The sequence below is a fragment of the Mercenaria mercenaria genome, chromosome 19, assembly GCF_021730395.1.
Source record: "Mercenaria mercenaria strain notata chromosome 19, MADL_Memer_1, whole genome shotgun sequence".
NCBI lineage: Eukaryota > Metazoa > Mollusca > Bivalvia > Venerida > Veneridae > Mercenaria > Mercenaria mercenaria.
In genome coordinates, this window is record NC_069379.1 from 11255988 (window position 1) to 11279085 (window position 23098).

Sequence of the window (23098 nt, forward strand, 5' to 3'; positions counted from 1 at the left end):
GAGTCGAATTTATCGACAGACAAAGCAATCTCAATTATATCAATACACTTAAAAAGTTTATTGGTACTGAAAGTAACTGTGTACCAGTTTTACAAAAGAATTACACAAGAACAAACGTATAGTGTACATGAAAAAAAAAATACACGTGAAATCTCAATAAAAATGGCAATATCTAAACTTTTCTCTGGCTAAGAAAAATAAATTTGCATTTTTGTGATAGCATCACTGAAGACCGTATCTGTACTTACATCGATGTAGCAAGCGTTGATGAAAAACGTAGGATCCCCATCGATTCGAACACGAGAGTGATCATCTATCAAGACAAAGTAATCATGTAATATTAGTTAGTGTAATTAAGGTCGTTTATTTTTATTTTAGAAGAGTTAGAATGTATAGTTTAGGGCGATTTTATGATTTGAGAACAAATGTTTAATAAACAGTTGAAATACATTCCTCTGACCTAAACGGCATAGTAAATGTTCTACCTAAACGGACCTCCGTGGTCGAGTGGTTAGAGTCGCTGACTTTAAATCACATGCGCACTCAACTGAGGTTTATAACTCTCCATGTGTAGAAGTCAGAGGTGCATATGAAAGGTCCGTGGTTTTACCAATGTACCCACCAATGCCTGCAACTGACCTGATTGGCGCCTCGGAAATTGCTTTATGGTATAAACTGTCTCGGAGTGACTTAAACCCAACAAGTATCTTGCTACTATGTTTGATATACCATTCTAACACGATCTGCAGCAAATGCTATATAAACATATAGCGAAATCGCCTATACATGAATCTACGATAAAATATGGTTGGCTGTTACATTTCACCCCCTATGATTGTGGCATAAGAGATTCTACTTCAGTTCAATTATTTCAGGGCCAGACGTTTAAAAACAGCATTTCAAAAACATAAATATGATAAAAAGTCATACTGACTTATGTGTAGGACCGTAAAACACGTTTTGATCTCTACGAGCGAATTAAATTAGCTTAATTAAGATTCAGTGGTGACGTCATAAATGTATGACATAAAGTATGACGTCATAATGATGTGACGTCATATAAAGTTAAGCTCGTAACTTGTAACACAGGGTCAACTCGCCTTATTTGATGATTCTCTTCATAATTTGTTTGCTAGCTGTTAGATTACTAATTCATAAATACTTCTCAAAATTCTGATAAAAAGAAACAAATTTCTATACGTTCCATTGGCTATGCAACTCTTTCTAACCATAGGGGGTAAATTGTAACAGCATATGACCCGAATGACGTATTACGCTGAAAAGGTAGTACTGAAAATGCGAAGTATTTGCGTTGTTAGAATCGAAATAATAAATATGTTCCAATAATTTTATCAATTAATAAAACATGGGCAGTCGTTTGGATGCGAATAATTAAATCACTCGTGCTACGCACTCGTGATTTAATTATTACGCATCCAAACTGCTGCCCATATTTTATTAACTGATAAAATATAGGAACAGATTTATTATTTCTTAATTCTAATATGCTTGTCTCCGTTAAAACACTCTTATGCTAGTATGACGTCACGTTAACGTGCGATGACGTCATAGTTTTTGCTGCGCCCAAGAAAGAGCGCTTCTATATTTTATCTACTGTTTTATATCAAAGGTTTATTAGAATCGAAATAATTCATAGCACAAGCGTGTTTTAACAGTATTTATGTATTCGAGTGGTTATACGTCGGATGTAATAATTTCACGAGGGCGTAGCCCGATTAAAATTTTTTGAACGACGTATTACCACCCATCGTGCATAAATAGTGTTAAAGCACTCTTTTGCTATAAAGTATTTCTTAATTGCACAAATTACTTACAAGGATACATCCCATTGTACCGGTTTTTTGCTATATTTTCTTGTTTTCTGGCAAACGTGCAATGTTTAATTAAGTTCTTTGGCAGTTTCTGAAATATTTAATTTGCATAAATTAGCCAAAGTTTGATGATGCCAAAAATAAGTAGCAACATTTCCAAAGTAGTAATATTCATGTCAAAATGTTAGTTATAAAAAGGTAAAAGGAATCTGTGTTTAACACGTTGAAATAAATAAAAAAAAACTTTGAAACCTTTATTTACATAACAATAGATAACAAAAGATAAATGTTTAATGGAAATTATCAGTAATATCAGTATTATACACAATATGGTACTTGAAAAATAGAAATTACAGAATCTGAAAAACAGCGTGCGTTTCATTTCAAAATAAGTCATTAACTAAAAAACTGCAAATATTCATTTTACATAACAAATATAGTTCACTGAAAAGAAAATAAGTTCTTACTGTAAATTCGATCTTGAAAGAATCTCGCGTCTTCTGTTCTACATAGCTGAAGAGACGGGGTACTTTAATCTTGGTTGTCATATTATAGTATGTATCTTCCTGCGTCGTGTCTAAACTATCAACATCAACAGCATTCTCTTCTTTCTGTACTTCTAAAAAATATTAATTTCAAATCACCTTTTTTGTTTCTGTTCCATGTTAAAATGTTGACAATTTCAAATGTTGGCAATAATGGTATCAATAATTAATGAGATATACCAAGAAAATAAGTGGATGTATCTAATCCTCCACGTCAAGAAGGAATATGTTAGAAGGACAAGGATATATATTAAGATTTATATTTAACATAGTTCATAGAACTGTAACAATCACAATGACCAGGAAGGTCTAATACGTATCAGTTGTTCCAGCAATGACTTACCTGTAAATCGGACGCCATTTTGATCTGACGTTTCCCCGTTGCATAAAGATTCAGGGGCATTGGTATCGTTATTTTCATTAGTTCTGGGCATTTTCTTTTTCCTACAGAAAGAGAAATAGAAATGGCGCTTGTTATTATTACTCACAAAAGAACTAGAATTACCATTCTGTAATTCTGAGTTTAACAGGATAATTTTCGTATTTTGTGCTTATAGTGAATATCTTTTAAAACTGGAACAAGATACCAGTTAAAGGTTCTGCAAATATAAACTTACTGACTAGAACGTCACCCCCGGCGTAAAGATCATATTATTTTTCTATGTCATTAACGACCTGGTTCCTTAAAAGTGTCAAAGCATGCAATAGTTATTACTTCCGTATTTCTGCAAATAAAGTAATAGAAAGTCTTGGACATGTTGGATAGCGGTGGAGTACCTTTTCAGTAGGAAACAAACGCCGACAATAATTCCAACAGCAACAACAACAAACCCGGTCGCCCCTCCTGCCACTGGTTCAGTCATGCTCATTGCTGCAGCCTCTTTAAAACATGCATATACACATATATACTCGTATTAGGCAGGTTAAACTAAATTTTCACCACTAGATTTAACAAAGTCAGTAAATTATTTTTATTACATATCAGTCATGATTTTAAATAATTGTAGGTTTTTATAAAACGGTATGACATTTCATAATTGTTTTGTTGACGTATACCTAATATGTGTAGTAGTACAGACTGTCTGACCTGTAATTAAAGCTATTTTAAGCAAACATCTGGATTAAAATTTTAAAAGACACCCATTGAAGTATTGCTCACTGGAGAGACTGTAAATATTGCTTTATAGTATCATTTTAAAGCCTTTTTTCTTCAAATTGTTAATTACTCATGTTTGTATTAGCTTCTTATAACTATTTTTGATAGAGTGCATTTTTTAAATGAGCAAATAGTCCTGTTACACTGAATTTGTTTTGAACATGTTCATTGATTTTAATACTATGTTTAATTACAAATTCCTTATTTAATACCTTCAGAACACGTATTTCCTTGAAATCCATTCACACAACCCATCAGACACTGTCCAGTTATCCGATCACATTTGTTTTGTGCACAACTATGACTGCATTTATTCTCACATGTAAGTCCGTGGAAACCATCCTGGCATCCGTTTAAACAATGGCTGGTAGAGGCATTACAAATCCGTTGTTCTGGTTTGTAACTACATGATATAGGACAGGAATAATTGCAAAATAATCCGTACATATCAGGAGAGCATGTCTCGCAAATGCCAGATCTTTTATCACAATTCCCATGGCATGTTTTAGGACATTCAATTTCGCAGTCCACACCATAATGTCCCGGCTTGCACTTAAGACACTGTGAGTTCGATTCACATATGTCACAATTTGAACTTCTTACACAGCATTTGTCACCCGAGAAACCTGGTTGACAACCAGATGAACACAAACCAGTGTCAATGTCACAGCTGTTGTTGCTGCATCCGTTAGAACATTTTTTGTCGCAGAATTCACCGTAATAACCTTCCGGACACGATGTGCAATTTCCGGATTTTCTATGGCAAATATTTTTAAAACACCATTTTGATTTACATTGTTTTGAACAGTCATTTTTGTAAAACCCAACTTCGCATGTGTCACATCTACCTCCTCTAAAGTTTCCTTTGCAACTAAAACATAACCCACTGTCTTGGTTACAATGCTTGTTTTGGCAATTTTTAGGGCAGTCTAAAGAACAATTTTCTCCATATTTACCGGTTATGCATTTGTCACATATGTTTCCTACATAGTTTTCATTGCAACCATTAGAACAGTCTCCACTATATCGCTCACACAAACTGCTATTACAGTCTTTAGGACATTTTAAGGTACAGTTACTTCCATATCTGCCAACGATACAACTGCTGCAAAATTTATCAGTAAAATAATCCGTTACACATTCTTCACATTGACCGCTTGACTTATGACATACTTTGTTCTTACAAACTGTTGAACATTCCTGGTCACAATATGTGCCATATTTTCCTTTTTCGCAATTATTACATTGTTGTCCTGCAAAGCCATTTTTACATTCACAATTCCCGGTACTCTTATCACATGTACCATATCTGCAACCTATAGAGCAGGTTTTTCACAGTAACTGCCGTACTTCCAAGTCACACAAGAAGAGCAAGAGTTGTAGGACGAACAATCTTCACAAGAGCTCCTACATGAAAATCTACAGTCATTATAGAATACGTTTGTGGGGATATCTAATTCCCTTCCATTATAACGTCCAGTTTTGCATCTTTCACATGTTTGCAATGATGAACACGACTGGCAATCGGAATAGCACCTGTTCTGACACCTAGACTCCGGGCTATAATACCCATCTTCACAGGCCAGGCAATTACCAGATTCTGAACACGATTTGCAGTTTGTTGGACAATATAGAGAGCAATTCGTTACCGCACCAAAGTTAAAATAAGGACGTTTGCATTCCGTACATACTGTACCTGAGGTGCAAGTTTTGCATTTACTTGGACAAGACAAGGAACAATCTCTGTAAGTGCCCAAATACTTTCCATCGGGACATTTAGTACAGTCATGCGTCCACACCTCATTAATGTGTTGTCCATTCCGTGCACATGCTGCACAATTAGAAGGACACTGGTTGTAGCACCTGTCTCCATAGATACCATCAACGCATCCTTTATTGCAATAACCAGGAAAAGGTTGTGGCAAATTGCATTCTCCATCAATGCAACATCCACAGTTTTCGCAGCCACGGTGGATAGCCTGAACTAAAACGAAAATGTCTAAATTGTAATTATGTTCATGCCTTAGTAAAAGAAGAACAAAGATTCAATAGGAATAGCAACTATCCGAGAATGCAGCATCCGAAAAACAGACCCTAGCAACAGTGTACAGGATTACTATAAATATGTGTCAGGATAACAAACTTTAACACCTTCATATTTTAAAAGATATTTATTTAAATAATGTTTATATTGCAAGGGCATAGATTTAAATCTTCGACAAGGCGACCTCGATTCAAGACTAAGACGCTATCAAAAATTCCAAATAACTTTATTACATATTACAAATCAATCTCTTTCAACAAACCTCACCACTTATATTTTAATTTGTCAGGAAATTGATTCGTGGGAATTTGGTCACAGAAAAGATTCTTAGTATTAGAAATGCTCAAAGTCATGGTTACATTTACACATTTTAACTAGTCGGTCATATTGAAATGTATCTAACAACGTGACGTCTTTGATCACGCAATCAACATTGCCATGACGTCGCATTTTCTTATTTGATAAAATAACAAAAAAGACGTATCGATGTAAAACGATGATAAAGGCAGCGATAATAAAACTAGCCTCGCATTTGAATAGTCCTTGCTAAACACCACTATACCAAATTATCCCGTTTGCATGCACACTTAAATAATAAAGACTATTTCGAAACATGTTTTACTTTCTTAAAGCAAACAAAATCAAACCACGAACGTTTAAATCATTCAGCAAATACTGAACAATCATATTGGAACTGCACAATAAGTATGTAAATAAATTAAAATAAAATATGTTTATTCTGGGGAAAAAAATAGTATTATAATTTAAAGGAAAAAGTCGGGGGTTTGTTTCACGAAACTTCATAAGGCGTAAAAATTTTGTATTCCGGTAACATGCTTAAACAAATTAGAGTAGATAGGGAAGGTTGGTAGGTAATGTTTTTGGAATGTTTTTAGTAAGTGGGACTTTTCGGATTTTTTTTGTGTCAAAAATGAATACAAATAAGGGGGTAATGCCTTAAGAGCATCAGTAAGTTGATTTCTAACATCTCTTACCATGTTTAAAGCATAAATCTTACCATGTTTAAAGCATAAAAAGTGCAGTTTTGCAACTTTTTGTTAATAAAAAGTTGAGAGAAAAATTTTCCAAGCCATAAAACATTTAGGGTTATGCCAACAATTTAGGGTAGGTCGGGATATCGGAAAGAAACAATTTCTTTTACGCCTAAGTTATGTGTTAAGTTCACTTCTAAGTTTGAATTTTAGACAAAACTAAGTCTTATGGAGTGTCATAAAATATACCCTAAACGGTTTCACAAACCTTAATTATACATGTCCTAAATAGTGGTTATTTAAGGTATTTGTGTGTTTATTTTGTTGGGTTTAACGTGGCACCGACACAATTATAGGTCATATGACGACTTTCCAGCTTTGATGGTGGAGGCATAATATTATCCCAAACTAAACAACTGCGATACTGGCATCAATTCTATTGGCTTCTCTGTTTTCAAGAATATAATCATTCAGCTAGCCTAGCTTACTGTTATGTTTGTACCGTATGGTATTTAATCGCAATACAATCTCCTGTGTTTTTTCACTAATCCCCGTGTCGGGTGTTGAGTTTTTCTTGTTTGCACGATTGAGGAATTAGATAGATATTGTAATTTTATTTTCATGCTCTCTGATTCCATGTAACCGAATATATTAATGCTGATGAATAGGTAAGTAGTTAAAATGACAGTAACCAGGAGTGTGTTAGTGTTAGATGTAAATAAAACAAACCCGATGCCTCAATTTGCTGTTTTTTTTTTGTTTTTTTTTTTTTCAAAATAAATCAATGACGCAAATGATAATCCTACCAAGCAATTTATCTTTACACATTTGACACAAGTTAAAAGGAACAAGGAAGAAACTGTATGGTTAAAATCTTAGTAATAAGTCATTTCGTTGTAATGTCAATTTTCATGGTAAATACTGATGTGTTTTTTTCTTCTTGTCTTATATATGATATGACATATAGTACAAATAACATTATGACTATAGGGCATAGTTCAATTAAGCCTTATATGGCCTACACAATATGGAAAATTTTCAAATTGGTTATAATTAGAAAAAGTATACGTTATTTGCTACCAGGGTGGTTATCTTGTACAGTGAATTCAGATTTTTCGAGATATATATATATATATATACTCTTTTGTTAAAAACATGTGACAGAATGTATTGCAAATCAAACTACTTGATAACGCATTATAGATAATTTATCAAAATGGAAGATTTATGCAACACTCTGCCTGATTGGACGAGAGTGTCAATTTCTTTCACTCTGTTGATTGTGCTACGCTGAGTGAAATGTAGACAAAGCGTTTATCCTAAACGACGCTGTTCAAAGTTTTAAAGCTAACTTTGGCTCAGTATATTTAGCAAGAATATTGATATATCTCAAAATGATAAGTAAGTTTAATAAATATGATAAAAACCTGTTCAAATACCAACATATATCAAAATAAAGAAAGAGCTGAATACGGTCTGCGTATCACATGAATAAGGGTGTGATAAGAGTCTTTTATGTAGAGAAGTGCTTTTTAAAAGATTTTCGTTGTTACAATTGTCGTCTGTATATGAAAAAAGTTTCTTGCTTTTGTGACTTATTCAGATTGCATATTAAAATGAGTACTTGTTTGCTTTGATATATTTGTTATAAATTATTTAACTGATTTATTATATATGAATATTTTTCTTTAGTATGGTATGCAAATATTGAACTCAGTTGAAATCTGTTTTATTATATATATGCTTTATAATGACTGAATCTCATTACACTGAAATGAAGGTACGCTGCATACAGTTTATCTATGTGATATGACTACGGTCAAACTTTGCTTATGAAACAGAAATATTGAAATAATTACAATTATATGTTTTGCTTGACCTTCACTTTTTAGCTCACCAGAGCACAAAGTGCTCAGGGTGAGCTATTGTGATCGCTCACCGTCCGGTGTCCGTCCGTCCGTCCGTCCGTCCACACTTTCTTTTAAACAACATCTCCTCCTAAACCAACAGGCCAATTTTGATGAAACTTCACAGGGATGTTCCTTGGATGGTCTTCTCTAAAAATTGTTCAAAGAATTGAATTCCATGCAGAACTCTGGTTGCCATGGCAACCGAAAGGAAAAACTTTAAAAATCTTCTTCTCAAAAACCAGAAGCCCTAGAGCTTAGATATTTGGTGTGAAGCATTGCCTAGTGGACCTCTACCAAATTTGTTCAAATCATAACCCCGGAGTCAAAATTGACCCCGCCCCAGGGGTCACTTGATTTTACATAGAAAAATCTTAAAAAATCTTCTTCTCGAAAACCAGAAGCCCTAGACCTTAGATATTTGACATGTAGCATTGCCTAATGGACCTCTACTAAAGTTATTCAAATCATGACCCCGGGGTCAAAATTGACCCCGCCCCAGGGGTCACTTGATTTTACACAGGAAAATCTTCAAAAAATTTCTAAAAATAAAGCAGAAGGCCTAGGTCTTAGATATTTCACATGTAGCATTGCCTAGTGGACCTCTACAAAATTGATTCAAATCAGACCCCCGGGGTCAAAATTGACCCCGTCCCAGGGGTCACTTGATTTTACATAGGAAAACCTTAAAAAATCTTCTTCTCAAAAAGCAGAAGCCCTAGAGCTTAGATATTTGACATGTAGCATTGCCTAGTGGACCTCTACTAAAGTTGTTCAAATCATGACCCCCGGGATCAAAATTGACCCCGCCCTAGGGGTCGCTTGATTTTACATATGAAAATCTTCAAAAATTTTCTTAAAATAAACCAGAAGGCCTAGAGCTTAGATATTTCACGTGTAGCATTGCCTAGTGGACCTCTACAACATTTGTTCAAATCATGACCCCAGGGTCAAAATTGATCCCGCCCCAGGGGTCACTTGATTTTACATAGGAAAATCTTCAAAAAATTTCTAAAAATAAACCAGAAGGCCTAGGTCTTAGATATTTGACATGTAGTATTGCCTAGTAGACCTCTACAAAATTTCTTCAAATCATGACCCCGGGGTCAAATTGGCCCCGCCCCATGGGGTTACTTGATTGTACATAGAAAAATCTTCAATATTTTCTAAAAATAAACCAGAAGGCCTAGAGCTTAGATATTCGACATGTAGCATTGCTTAGTGGACCTCTACAAAATTTGTTCAAATCTTGACCCCCTCAGGGTCAAATTGACCCAGCCCCAGGGGTTACTTTATTGTACATAGGGAAATCTTCATAAATTTGCTTAAAATAAACCAGAAGGCCTAGATCTTAGATATTCGATATGTAACATTGCCTAGTCGACTTCTACAAACTTTGTTCAGATCATGACCCCCGGGGTAAAATTGGCCCCGCCCCAGGGGTTACTTGATTGTACATCAGAAAATTTTCCAAAAAATTTCTAAAAATCATCAGTTTGACATTTGAAACATATTACTCTGTTGAGCGATCCAGGGTCATCATGACCCTCTTGTTTTATAGGTGTGACGTCATTGTCCAAAGATTCGTGAATAGCGAATATGCATTTGTTAAAGCGGGATCAGTTGGCTTATTTTAGAAATAAATAAAAATAATAAATAAAAAAATCCTTTTATTGATTTTTTCTTATGTATTCTAATCAAACTTGATTTGTAGCATCTTTATTAGGCCCGCAGCCAACTTTATTCAGCTGGGACATTTGACCCCTTTTAGGGGCTGCTAGAGTTAAAACTAGAAATGCCCTTATACAGCGTCTCATGAACAGCTTGGTGGATACTTGGTCTGGAGCATCAGTCATACTTGGTCTGGAGCATCATTATAAGGTCCTCTTCCAAATTTATTTATATAGGAACTTGGGCCCTATTAGGGACCACTATAGCTAAAAGTAGATATACCTTTCTTCGCATTAACCACTAAAATGTAATGGATTTTTATCAAACTCGATGTGTAACAATATCGTAAGGTCTCCTGCAATTTTTTTACAAATGGGAATAGGGACCAATTTAGCTAAAAATATAAACACGCTGAATGACCTCTTCTCATGAACCGCTTCATGAATCTTCATCAAACTACTGCTGTAAATATTCGTCTAAGGATAAACGAAACAAAATTGCAACCCTACGAATTAAAAGAGAACCATTTAAACTGTTAAAGTGCGGTGTTTAGTTTTGCAATTTGAAAAATGTTAGATGAAAGATGAGTGTTAGACGAACAAGAGCTGTCTCCATAGGATGACACATGCCCCCGATGGCACTTTGAATGAATAGTTATGGCCGATGTTAGAGTTTAGGACCTTTGACCTACGGAGCTGGGTCTTGCGCGCGACACGTCGTCTTACTGTGTCACACATTCATGCGTAGTTATTTTAAAATCCATGCATGAATGACAAAGATATGGACCGGACACGCCCATCAATGCACTATCATGAAAAATGACCTTTAACGCCTAAGTGTGACCTTGACCTTTGAGCTACGGACCTGGGTCTTGCGTGCAACACGTCGTCTTACTGTGGTACAAATTCATGCTTAGTAATTTGAAAATCCATCCATGGATGACAAAGATATTGACCAGACACGCCCATCAATGCACTATCCTTTAACGTCTAAGTGTGACCTTGACCTTTGAGCTACGAACCTGGGTCTTGCATGCAACACGTCGTCTTACTGTGGTACACATTCATGCCAAGTTATTTGAAAATCCATCCATGGATGACAAAGATATGGAATGGACACGCCCATCAATGTACTATCCTTTAACGTCTAAGTGTGACCTTGACCTTTGAGCTACGGACCTGGGTCTTGCGTGCGACACGTCGTCTTACTGTGGTACACATTCATGCCAAGTTATTTGAAAATCCATCCATGGATGACAAAGATATGGACCGGACACGCCCACCAATGCACTATCGTTTAAGGTCTAAGTGTGACCTTGACCTTTGAGCTACGGACCTGGGTCTTGCGCGCGACACGTCATCTTACTGTGGTACACATTCATGCCAAGTTATTTGAAAATCCATCCATCGATGACAAAGATATGGACCGGACACGAAAATTACGGACAGACCGACAGACTGACAGACCGACAGACGGTTCAAAAACTATATGCCTCCCTTCGGGGGCATAAAAATTCATAAACTTCTTTCCTTATTACAATTCGCCGACCATCATTTTTAAAGATATTTCTTGTTTTATTGTGGTCGACGGCTGTGCTCATATTGAACATTTCAGATCTGTTAAAAAAATGGTTAAAAACTGAAGATTTCTCATACACGTTATGTTAAAAGTATTTTCATTACGTCAGATATTTTCTTTGATAAGGCATAAATTGTAAAATATTTCGTGCAGTTTGATAAAACAATATTTTATTATAAAAAAAAATAACACTTTTTCGTTACTCTATTTAGATACTTTCATTTTTTGGCAAAAGTGAATTTTCTCCAGTCAGCTGAAAAAGTGGATGTGAATTTATTTTATTTGAATTGCATCATTTTCTAATGTCAATCAATATGCATGTATTTGACAACATTTTTGCATTGAAGATAAGTTCTTCATGCAATAATCCACTTAGGACTTGGGAGTAAATATTCAACAATGACTTGATAGGTAGGGCTGTCTGTAAGAGCTGCTACAAGAAGTTCAACCTTCAACCCTTCCCCAACCCCCTTTCTACCACTTACCCCTTCCTCCCCCTCTATCTATATTTTGCATAAAATTAAAATGTACTTGTTGGATTTTTTAAGCAACTCGTCTGTAATATTTCTCCGTTAAAGCTTCTTTTTGTTGTGGACCTACTTTGCAAATGCGTGGCTCTGAGGCTGTGTTTGTGGTGCTCTGTGCTTCCGGGAAATCTACGCTTACCTAATATCTTTTGAACAAAATCTTTAACAACATGCTTCAAAATGATCAAATCAAGACTTATGTATAGCACTTGGTCTTAAGATCTCTATATCAGCGACCAACATTACTCTATGTTTTTATTTTTCATAAATTAAAACTTCAGGTACTATCTCTACACAAGGTACATACCTGTTTGACAAAGACAGCAAAGAACGACACAAACAGATTTTAGTAGCATTGTTACATCCACCTGCAATAGAAATGGAAAGTACAATACTGAAATTAGGAAAGTTACTAGTCTAGTAAACTAAATATAACAAATCCTAAGTGTTTCGCTTGTTGCAAACGTTATGCTTGAATATCCTTACCTTTACGTTATTTATTGTAAATATGCTGTTACAGTCAAAATAAGACAACTATTACATAACTCGCACTTTTGATACTTTTTGATACGTTTATTTCATTTGATACTCAAAAAAGAATTTACGTTTCCCATGTGAAACATATCATTTTATATCCTTTCAGTACTTAGAGAAAAGAACTAATATTTTTTTCTTAGTCTTTTCTATATTGCTGTAGCGTTGAAAATGATTTTTTCTTCCTTGTCCACAAGTTGACCCCTCTTCGGTTGCTGTAAATACATCCTTTTAGCTAAATTTGAGGTACGATTATAAATTTGGTAGATATGCCACAGGCTATCGCTTTAAACTTTTACGTTCCAATTTTAAACATGTCATATATTCTATAATTTTGCTACTATTTGAAAACAAAATACATTATAATTAAATTAATCTTGAAACTTGAAATGTAATAAGTATTTTTACGGGACACGTTTCAGTGCCGCATTTGATTTTACCCCATACACATTTAACCCTTTGTTATGAATTGCAGAATATATTTTAAATATTTGTTTTCTTAGAAACTATATTCCAAGTGATTGCAAAGTATTTGCATCAGACTTTTGCAATCAGTCTGCAAAACGTATCACAGTGAAGCAAAGGGTTTGCAAATAAACACTTAGATAAATTACAGACTGCAAAGGTTTTGCAAACAAATACTTTATTAAATTAGCAGACAGCAAAGCATCTGCAAACAAACACTTATTTTGTTAGCAAAGGTATTGCAAATAAACACTTTGTACACAAATTAAAGAGCAAAGCATTTGCAAATAGTTAACATAGATGAATTTGCTTAGGTAAAGGAAGTAATTAACCATTCTGTTTTCTGATTGGTCTATATTCAAATGGCAGGAATTTTGAAAACGTTTTGAGGAAATGTTTACACATCAGTTAGCAGAAATATTTTGGTGATGCAAACTTGTGTTAAACAGATCATTATAGTCTAATTATTTTTTCTGGATATAAACTTTGTTGAATAAGGATTAATGCAATACCAAGTTATTAAGCAATAAGACTTCCAAGAACCAGAGAATATTGCAGCATATGGAAAGGTAATTAATGTTAATCAATGATAGTTATATAAAACACTTTTTACTGAAGCAGTTGTTGAAACTTACATTATTACATGATTTTAGTTATTGTTACAGTAACTGAATGAACACTGCAATGATTGACTGTTAATAGTTATTTAAACTGCAAATGGTTTTGTGACTTTACATCTGTTTTTCAGCACGTTCAAGTATTAAACAAAGTCCTTTTCTTTGAACCTCAGAAATTCATTTTTTGCTATTTGTTACGTATTTGCAAATACTTTGCATATTATTTGCATGTAAGTTGCAAATACTTTGCTATCACTTTGCGACGTGTTTGCCAAAGTTTCAGCTGCAAATTGTAAATTGTTAGCGAATTATTTGCATTCTGTGAGCGTAGTGTATATTTGCAATCACTTAATAAATTTAAATTTATATGACAGTAACCTAAAAGCTTTGCAGAATAGTTGTACGTTTCGTTCCATTTCTACTCGTCTGTGGAATATATTCAGCAATCATGTGCTGCAACTGTTCTGCAAAGGTTATGGCAAATATTTGGCAAAGATAAAAAGTATATTCTGCAAAGGCCCTGTTTTTGCATGGGTACTTGCCGAGCAAATAATTCAAGTAATAACCACAACTCCCTTACAGAACAAGCCTTCTCTGAAAATGAAAATAAAAAGTTAATAGAAAGTTAATGGAGCTATTCACCACAGCAGTTCGCTGTTCATTCACCGCATCCAGTGAATGATTGGCGATCAAACTTCATTTTAACATTCTATTCACCGCAGACTCCAGTATTCACTTCTTATTCACCGCAGGACTTGGTATTTTAAATATTGTATCATTAATTCACTTTCTATTCACCGGAGAAACTTGAATTTCATGATTTGTGAATAAAATAGCTGCACCCGTTTTGGCGGCAAAATGGTTTGTAGAGTTTGAAATTCTGGACCATGCAAAGCACAGCAGATTTATTTGAATAGCATGGTACCAGCTATAGTAAGTGCTTTTTAATTGTCTATGATATACACAAGGCATGTCAAAAGTAAAATGTGATATTTTTTTCAATTTATTTTATTCATATAATTCTAAACAGATGTAGACTTATTTTTGTCATCAGTTTCCATGGCTTTGATTTCTTGTGAATGTAAATGTATAAAGGTTTCCAGCTAATTCCCTAGCTTTTTGTCGAGCCCGCTTGCGTTGAGTTCGATATAGTCGCCACTTTTGGCGGTTTGGTGTATATGTGCTTCCGTGCGTCCGTCCGTCCGATTTTGTCCGGACCATAACTTTGACATGCATGGACCAATCTTGTTTATATTTTGCATGAATGTTTACCTCAATAAGAAGGTGTATCATGCGCAAAGCCCATGTTCCTATCTCAAAGGTCAATGTCACAGTTGGAGGTCAAAGGTCAAATTGAAGTTTGTCCGAAGCATTTCTTCTTCATGCATAGTATTTTGATGTATTTTGGCATGAATGTTCACCATTATGAGACGGAATGTCATGCAAAAGAACCAGGTCCTTAGGTTCAAGGTCACACCTGACAGACCGCTGGCGGGTTCAACATTCTGCCCTACAAGATGAAAGCTAGCTTTCTGCAGACATGCAGCTCGCAGTTCATTCACCGCAGACTTCGCAGCTCATTCACCGCAGACTGTTCGCAGCTTATTCACCGCAGACAGTTCGCAGATCATTCACCGCAGACTGTTCGCAGATCATTCACCGCAGACTGTTCGCAGCTCATTCACCGCAGTCATTCACCGCAGACCTCATTTGCATGTGAAAAGTTAATGAAAAGTTAATGGTCCCAACTTCATTCACTTTCTATTAACCAATCATTCACCAACCATTCACCGCATCCATTCACCCCAGACCATTTTTTTCTGTAAGGGCTGCATTATTACACAACAAATCTGATTAAACCATATAAGTTTGGAGAACCATTTTCACGCATACTGAAGAACTGGGCAAAAATCGATTCTATTATCTTTCCTTGTTTATTGAGATCAACGCTATACCTTGTTGTCTCCCCTCGACCGTCTAGCTAAATATCGATCAGTTGCAGATCGTTATGGTTCGGCTATCTCCGCTTATCGTATCACGGGAGGTGCCGATTATAAAAAAACCCCAAGGATTATAGATTAGAGATCTCCAGTAAAAACGTAGTGGGAAGGGTGATTTATTTTACACCAATTTTAAGTACCGGTAAAACAACAACAGCAAATATAGTCATCAACTTGGTTTAATTCTGTTTTTCAATAATGTAAAATACGGAACGGAAAAAAGAAGACACTACGTTATTTATTCTTTTATTTTGCATAGTCAAAGAGCTATAAAAAGTGTTTTATACTTCTTTGGCATAGTATATGAAAATATGATCAACACTATATTATCTTCTTTATATTTTACATTAAGGAAACTGAGACATAAAAACAAATATAAATACACAAAATCATGTATATTAGGCGAGCATAACGAAGCGAAGAAATTACCTTTATACTAAAAACTTGACCATTGTTATCATAATAGATGGACACTTGACCATTGTTATCATAATAGATGGGCATCTTACGTCGAATTCAAGCATTATTAGCTTTTTGTTAAAATCCAGATACATAACATTTCATTCACTGCCAGTATTAATAATTAAAAAATAATGTATCCAAAATAAGTTACATGTCGCTGAATAAAATCATGTTTTGGAGTTCAGCTGCAAAGGGATCATATCACGAGGGCGCAGCTGGGGAGATATAAACAATAAGCGTCTGAACGTTAAACAATGATTTTATTGAGGAGCAAATCATTGTTACAGTTTGAGATATATTATATTGATTCTAACATTTATCAAGGATTACTGTCGTCTTACTTGCCTATTTTGTTTTGTTTTCTTTTCAAGGGCGCCGCTTTGACTTTCAAAGCTATAACGTCATAACTACGCCATGAAAACAGTGCATGTGTTGCATAATTATATAACACAGTTTCAGTCTCCTGCGTTTAAAAAGTAAATATATCGGGTCGCGTTAGAATAATATAACGCTTATCAAAATTGTTGTATTTACAGTACATTTAAACGATCTGCCACAAACGACAAATGGTACCTGATATTCGTTTATTAAACATACGCATACTGGGATAAAAATGATACTAACGAAAGCAGTCCAGTTTCTATCAAAGTCGTTTAAGGCACTTATATATATATATATATATATATATATATATATATATATATATATATATATATATATATATATATATAATATGAAAGAGTTTGAAACCGGTACTTCGGTACTTATGGATGAAAATTAATGTAACAAAAATATCAGAATAAACATAGGATATCGGCATCTAAATAGAACAGCCAAAGTGACCCACCTACGTTAGATTATAATTCGCCCTTCCCGCGCCCCACCCCCACTCCGCCCCATAAAAACGGACTTATTTCAAATATCCTTAAATCCAGGAAAAATCATATACTGTTGTCGATTCAGTTTTGATTTTGGCCGTCGGAAAAATGATGTTGAGCTGTAAGACAATGTTCAATTTTTTTTTAATTTTGGTGTCGAATTTTGAAAGATTTTTGGACGACACCATTTTTTTCATCTTTGCGAATGACATCAGATCCCACTTGCTATCTCTCGGAAAGTGGATGCACCTCATAGTATTATTATAAATAAACGTTTTGTTTCTGTCTATACAAATATAAAGAGAATTTTGTTAATAAATTAATATAGATAGAAAAATGTCTTAACTAAAATAGATTAAAGCCAGCGAAAGTGCTATAAAATTGTAAGCCGTAGCATTTCGCAGATTTAATGTTTAAAATATATTTCAAAATGATCTAATAATTGTCATTGGAAATCCTATATAAATATATTTATTATAATCTAATGATATTACCTTTGTCCTAATTCACATTACAAAGTTTCTGACTTTACGATTGTATCCGTTTCTTTATTTTTAGATAAATGACAGGACAACGTATTTAAATTACTTTAATAAGACATTATTTTACACTTATATCCTCTCCTCATCAGGACGAATAAAAGAACACTTTACAACTTTCCTGTTTGGGTTCACTGGAGCATGGAGAACATTTTTTCTTCCTTGTTCGCAAGTTTGACCTTCTTGGCCCTATGCTCGTTTTGAGACAATACTAACTGTGTTCCCTATTTTATTATTGTTTGTAATGAAAGATGACTTGAAGTCACGATTACACTTTTGAAAGTGTGTGTAAATTTTATATACGGTATATGTAATTTAATAATAAACGTCTTTTCGTTAAAATTCTAATAACTGTATGCTTTTGAAAAAAAAATCTGTTTACGTGACCCTTTCCAGCTGCTTCACATAGTATCTTTACTACAGCCTAGTAATTAATGTCATTTTCTTAAATATAAATTATCAAGTTCAGATTTCGAATACTGCTTAATAACTACGTTCGCATGAAACAGGAAGAGAATTTTATCAAGATGAATTTTGATTAAAATCTTTTCCCATGACAGTACTGAAAGCTAAATTGGTTTGTTGAAAGTAATAGTTCTGTTAGCGGGTACATTTCTACCAGGGTAAATATACTTCAACTTTATAATGATACGTAAGGCTTTCAAAATTTAAAATACATTAAAGCATTTTGGATATTTTTTTCTGTTGATAGTGATTGAATCAAGCCCTTATATATCAAACTAAACTTCAAAGAAATTCGGTAACTTAAAATATTACGGTGCCCCTAAAGTGACATGTTACACACTTTTTTCCACTTAACGAAATAACTAATTCGTTTAAACGAAATAGTTATTTCGTTAAGTGGAAAAAAAGTGTGTATCATGTCACTTTAGGGGCACCGTAAAATATAGTATCGTCATCTTGGTTTTATTTTGCTAGAATGCTTCGAAACAATTAAGCTTCAAGTAAGCTTTTGCTTAAATGCAGTTCTGTGGAAACGTCTACTAACTTACAGATTTTATTAAATGTCAGATTTTGTCAAGATACTAGCCCGTGTACACTTCAAGATGATTTTCTGCATTTTTACTTGTCATGTTTCTTTTCTTCCGGTTTGAAGAACGACACTTTAGTTATACTTACAAGCAAACTTTTTGCCATTTTGTCTTCTTGTGGTCATTTGTAGCGTTTTCGTACTTATGGTTCAAACACTGTAGCATATTGTCTAGATTAGTAACCTTAACTCACGATTTCCGAATTGTCAAACATGCAGAAAATATTTAACGCATAAATATAGTATAAACATCAGAATTTAAAGGCATATCTCGTGAAAGCTAGCTTAGAATTAAATCCTTTAGGCGTTTTATGCTAAATTTTTGAAACATAAAAATGTACTCTTGGTGGCTATTTATTATTTTAGAATATTTAACTTAATACAAATGTAGATATAGTGCTTTTAACACATTGGACGTAATGTGATATATGTGATAATATATTTTTGTTACAAAAAAAAAAAAAAAAGAAAAAAAAAAAAAAAAAAAAAAAAACAGTTATAAATTTGGTTGACATTTGGGTATAAATTATATGGACGCGTCTTTTTTTCGACAGATTTGTCGGTCCGTAGAGAGAATGGATTCCGCCCAACAACTTAAGTACCAACTGACCAGGGACCTAGATAGATGACTCTTGCAGTTCTTGGGGTCGATGTCCCATGGAAACTCGAAAACAGTTTCCGCTAAATAACATGAAAATCACTACTCAGGACAAGCAAACATAATAGCAAGATTGGACTTATAAAGTAAATAATCTCTATACTATCTTTTTGGTATCAGTAGGTCAAAGATAAAGGTCACAGGGGTCTGAACCATGAAAACGATTTCCGCCAAATAATATGAGAATCACTTTATCCAGTATCTTCAAACTTGACATCCTAATTGGGCTTATCAATTAGATGACCCTTACTGTATTCGGGGTCAGCAGATCTTAGGTCAAAGTCACAGGGGCCCGAACTTTGAAAACGGTTTCCGCTCAATAACTTGAAGACCACTTGACCAAGAATCTTCACACTTGCCTGCATTGATTGAGCATAAAAAGTAGATAAGACCTATTGCTCCTGGCATCAATAGCTCAAAGATCAAATTAACTGGGCCCCGAACCTCGAAAACTGTTTCTGCCTAATAGATTGAGAATATCTTGACCCAGGAACTTCAAACTTAGTAGCACGATTGGGTTTATCAAGTAAATTGCTCCTTTCGTTTTTTGTTTTTTTTATCAGTAGGTTTAAGGTCAAAGTCACAGGGGCCTGAATATTGAATACCGTTTCCGCTCAATACCTTGATAACCAATTCAGGCAGAACCTTAGGCTTTGATAGTATGATTAGGCCTATAAAGTAAATGAACAATAAAGTTTGTTTTGGGAGTCTAACGTCGAAGATCAAGGTCACGGACCAGAACCTTAAAATCCGTTTCCACCCAATAACTTTAGAACCATTTTTCCGGGACAAGCAAACAAATTTGCAATATTGTGCTTATAACATAGATGACCCCATAGCCTTTGTGGTCAGTAGGTCAGATGCCAAGATCAGAACCTCAAAATCTAATAATTTGAGAACCGCTTGACCATCAAGCTTAATATCATGACAGAGCATGCAGGTTGCACCTTTTGTTTATGGGATCATTAGGTCTAAGGTCAAGGCCTGAATCTTTAAAACTGTTTCTGCTCAATAACTTGCGACTCAATTAAGCAAGAACCTTCAAATTTGATAGCATGATTAGGCTTACAAAGCAGATAAACTCTATAGTTTGTTTTGGGGGCCATTTCATCAAAGGTCAAGGTCACGGGCCGGAACCATGAAAGCGGTTTCCGCCCAATAACTTTAGAACTATTTAATCCAGAACCTTAAATCTTTGTAGCATGATGAGGCTTATATAGACGATGACCCCTATACCCCTATTGTTTTTTTTTTTGTTTTTGTTTTTTTTTTTTGGTTGAAAGGACAAAGGTCAAGGTCACAAACTTTCAAACTTCATAGCAGGATTTTACTATTAAAGTAAACGATTTCTATCGTTTTTGGAGTAATTAAGTCAAAGGACCAACGTCACAGGGATCTGAACATTGAAAACCATCTCTGCACAGTAACTTGAGAATCACTTGACCAACAACCTTCAATGTTGATAGCCTAAGTTAGCTAAATGAATAGATGACCCATACCGTTACTCAGTGACTTGAGTATCTTTTGACCCAGTATCTTCAAAATTGATATCTGAATAGAAAACTGTTAAGGAATCTTGAAACTTCACATATACCCCGCGTTTAACGTACAACCATTTGTAAACCAAATGATTACCGTGTTTATCCAGTAGCACTAAAATGCTTGACTAATTTACACACTGAGTTGCTTCCGCGATCATTTTTCGCATTTTCCAGTGTTGTTATCTGATCAAATGATCTTTTATTAGCCCACTTTTGTTTAATTGTATACATGCGCTGATGATATGTATACCAAATACAGAGCAATTTCAAGTGTTTAAGAGAGAGCCTTATATATTCGATGTAACGAAATAGCGTGACAGTAGTCCAGGAAGTCGTGTATATTTCCTTTTTAGAGAAACTTAGACAATTTTCATTCTTCGAAAAACTCTTAATTTTGATTGCCTCTTTGCATGTATTTACCATTGTGTTGAAAATTTATTCATTTGAAAATTTAAGATAAATGCGTGCTTCTTTGTTCGTGTTCAGTGTTTTATCCCTTTTATCACGATGAAAAATCGTGGCGTTTTGTACTTCAACCGAAGTGTGGTTGTATATGTTGTCCGTTACATCAATTAAACTTCCTATATTTAGTGACATATAACCAGTAATGATGTCAACAGAAAAAAAAACAACATTAAAACGCTCGAAGAACCAGCTAAATTTTTCATACTATCTTATTTACACAGTAGAAGAATCATTTATAATACTTAAATCAAACATAATGCATACGTTAAGATTATTGAAAGTCAAATTCAATGCACAACTGCGTAATGTTTCTGATTCCTACCTAGATATGTGTAAATTTTAAATCTTGTACACAGATGCTCTCTGGGACAGTTTAGGAAAGGGCTGACATAACCATCAGGAATAGTTTTCATTCTGTCACGCATAGACATGTTATGTTCTGATCAACCGTGACGGTTCAAAATGTAAAATAGTTTTTTGTTCCATTCTATTCTGTCCTGTAAATTTGATAGAGCGTGAACTGTTATAGGTTATTATATAACTGCTAATAGTATGGTCACATTTACTGATTTGTCATTTTTAAACACGCATTGCATGTCTGCCGTATCTATTTTAATCTATTTCATTAAAGCGCATTCTGACGTAATGTAACTTGCAGGCTTATATAGAGTCTGGTGCTGTTTCTGTATCGATGTTTATTGTTGTAATTTTAATATGAGTGTTGATGTCATTACAATAAACTTTTTTTTTTCTTATTAACTTAAGAATTAGTTTAAACATGCTTTCATCAAAAATTCATTCAATATTTACAACGTAACATTTCAGGAATTGGACAGCATTTACGAATTATATTTTCCTTTTCTGTTGAATATGGTTTTCTTAGATATCTAGTTTTTTATAACAGGTCACATTGCGACTTTTCAGCTTTAGATGGTGGAGGAAGACCCCGAGTGCCCCTCCGTCCATTTTTTTAGTCACGGGAGGCCACCTGGCGGAAAAAAAAACAGCCTCCCGAAAGCTACTGTTGTTATATTTTCTGGTCATTTGGGATCATGGAGTCCATTCAATAAATGTGTAATAGAGTTCCGCTAAAGCCGACGCTAGGGGGCGTGGGTGGTGTTAACGTTGCACATTTCATAACCTCTCATGAACAGACTCAATCAAACCGATTCTGCTATTATCTTGATTATTCTTATTGCATTCTATGAATCTTTTAATATATTTTATTTCCTCCTCGAAAGAAGAATTCTGCCCACAAAGCGAGGCTAGAACCGACATGGGTGAGGGGCAAATAATTCAAAGCCAGCGACCTTAACCTCTCGGTCCCCTATAACACAATATAACACTACATTCTGTGATAATGGCAAATTTCGCTTTATGTCTTAAAATGAAATCATTGCAAAGCAGAAAGTAAATTTATCTTGATAAATAATCGTATATTCCCACGACGTTGTGGAGATCAAAACATTCTTATTAACAATAAATTGCAATAGGCGGTTACAGCTACATTATTTGCATTTTAAACTGCACTAATAGGTATTTTGATAATATAAATGTCCTGTCTTACAAAACAAACATACATCAAAATATCGTAAATATAATATAATAACAGTAATTAAGTAACGCGCATTCAAGT

General features: G+C 34.5%; 2 protein-coding genes across 2 annotated transcripts in view; both read right to left on the bottom strand.

Moving 5' to 3' along the window:
- The window catches only part of LOC123541803 (receptor-type tyrosine-protein phosphatase alpha-like), a gene marked incomplete at its 5' end in the record, with an annotated part of 21103 nt that extends 16262 nt beyond the window's left edge, over positions 1–4841 (bottom strand). The window contains 6 exons of the mRNA XM_053531159.1: positions 249–313; positions 1836–1923; positions 2300–2451; positions 2721–2821; positions 3155–3257; positions 3746–4841. Of these exons, the coding sequence (XP_053387134.1) occupies positions 249–313; positions 1836–1923; positions 2300–2451; positions 2721–2821; positions 3155–3257; positions 3746–4841 (1605 nt within the window). The remainder of the gene's footprint in view (positions 1–248; positions 314–1835; positions 1924–2299; positions 2452–2720; positions 2822–3154; positions 3258–3745) is intronic.
- On the bottom strand, positions 4723–12621 carry LOC128551249 (proprotein convertase subtilisin/kexin type 5-like). Its single transcript, XM_053531999.1, has 2 exons — positions 12560–12621; positions 4723–5517 (listed from the first exon to the last, which is right to left on the bottom strand). Exons 1-2 carry the CDS (start codon positions 12606–12608, stop codon positions 4850–4852), a joined length of 717 nt encoding a protein of 238 aa, XP_053387974.1. The 5' UTR covers positions 12609–12621; the 3' UTR covers positions 4723–4849.
- Between the last annotated feature and the right edge of the window lie 10477 nt (positions 12622–23098).

What these genes read in the sequence shown, in the direction of transcription:
- LOC128551249 (XM_053531999.1), bottom strand. Translation starts at nt 12,608, where the DNA reads ATGCTACTAAAATCTGTTTGTGTCGTTCTTTGCTGTCTTTGTCAAACA. An exon ending in TTGCTGTCTTTGTCAAACAG is followed by an intron (nt 5,518 to 12,559) that starts GTATGTACCTTG and finishes TTTTCGTTTTAG; the next exon opens with TTCAGGCTATCCACCGTGGC.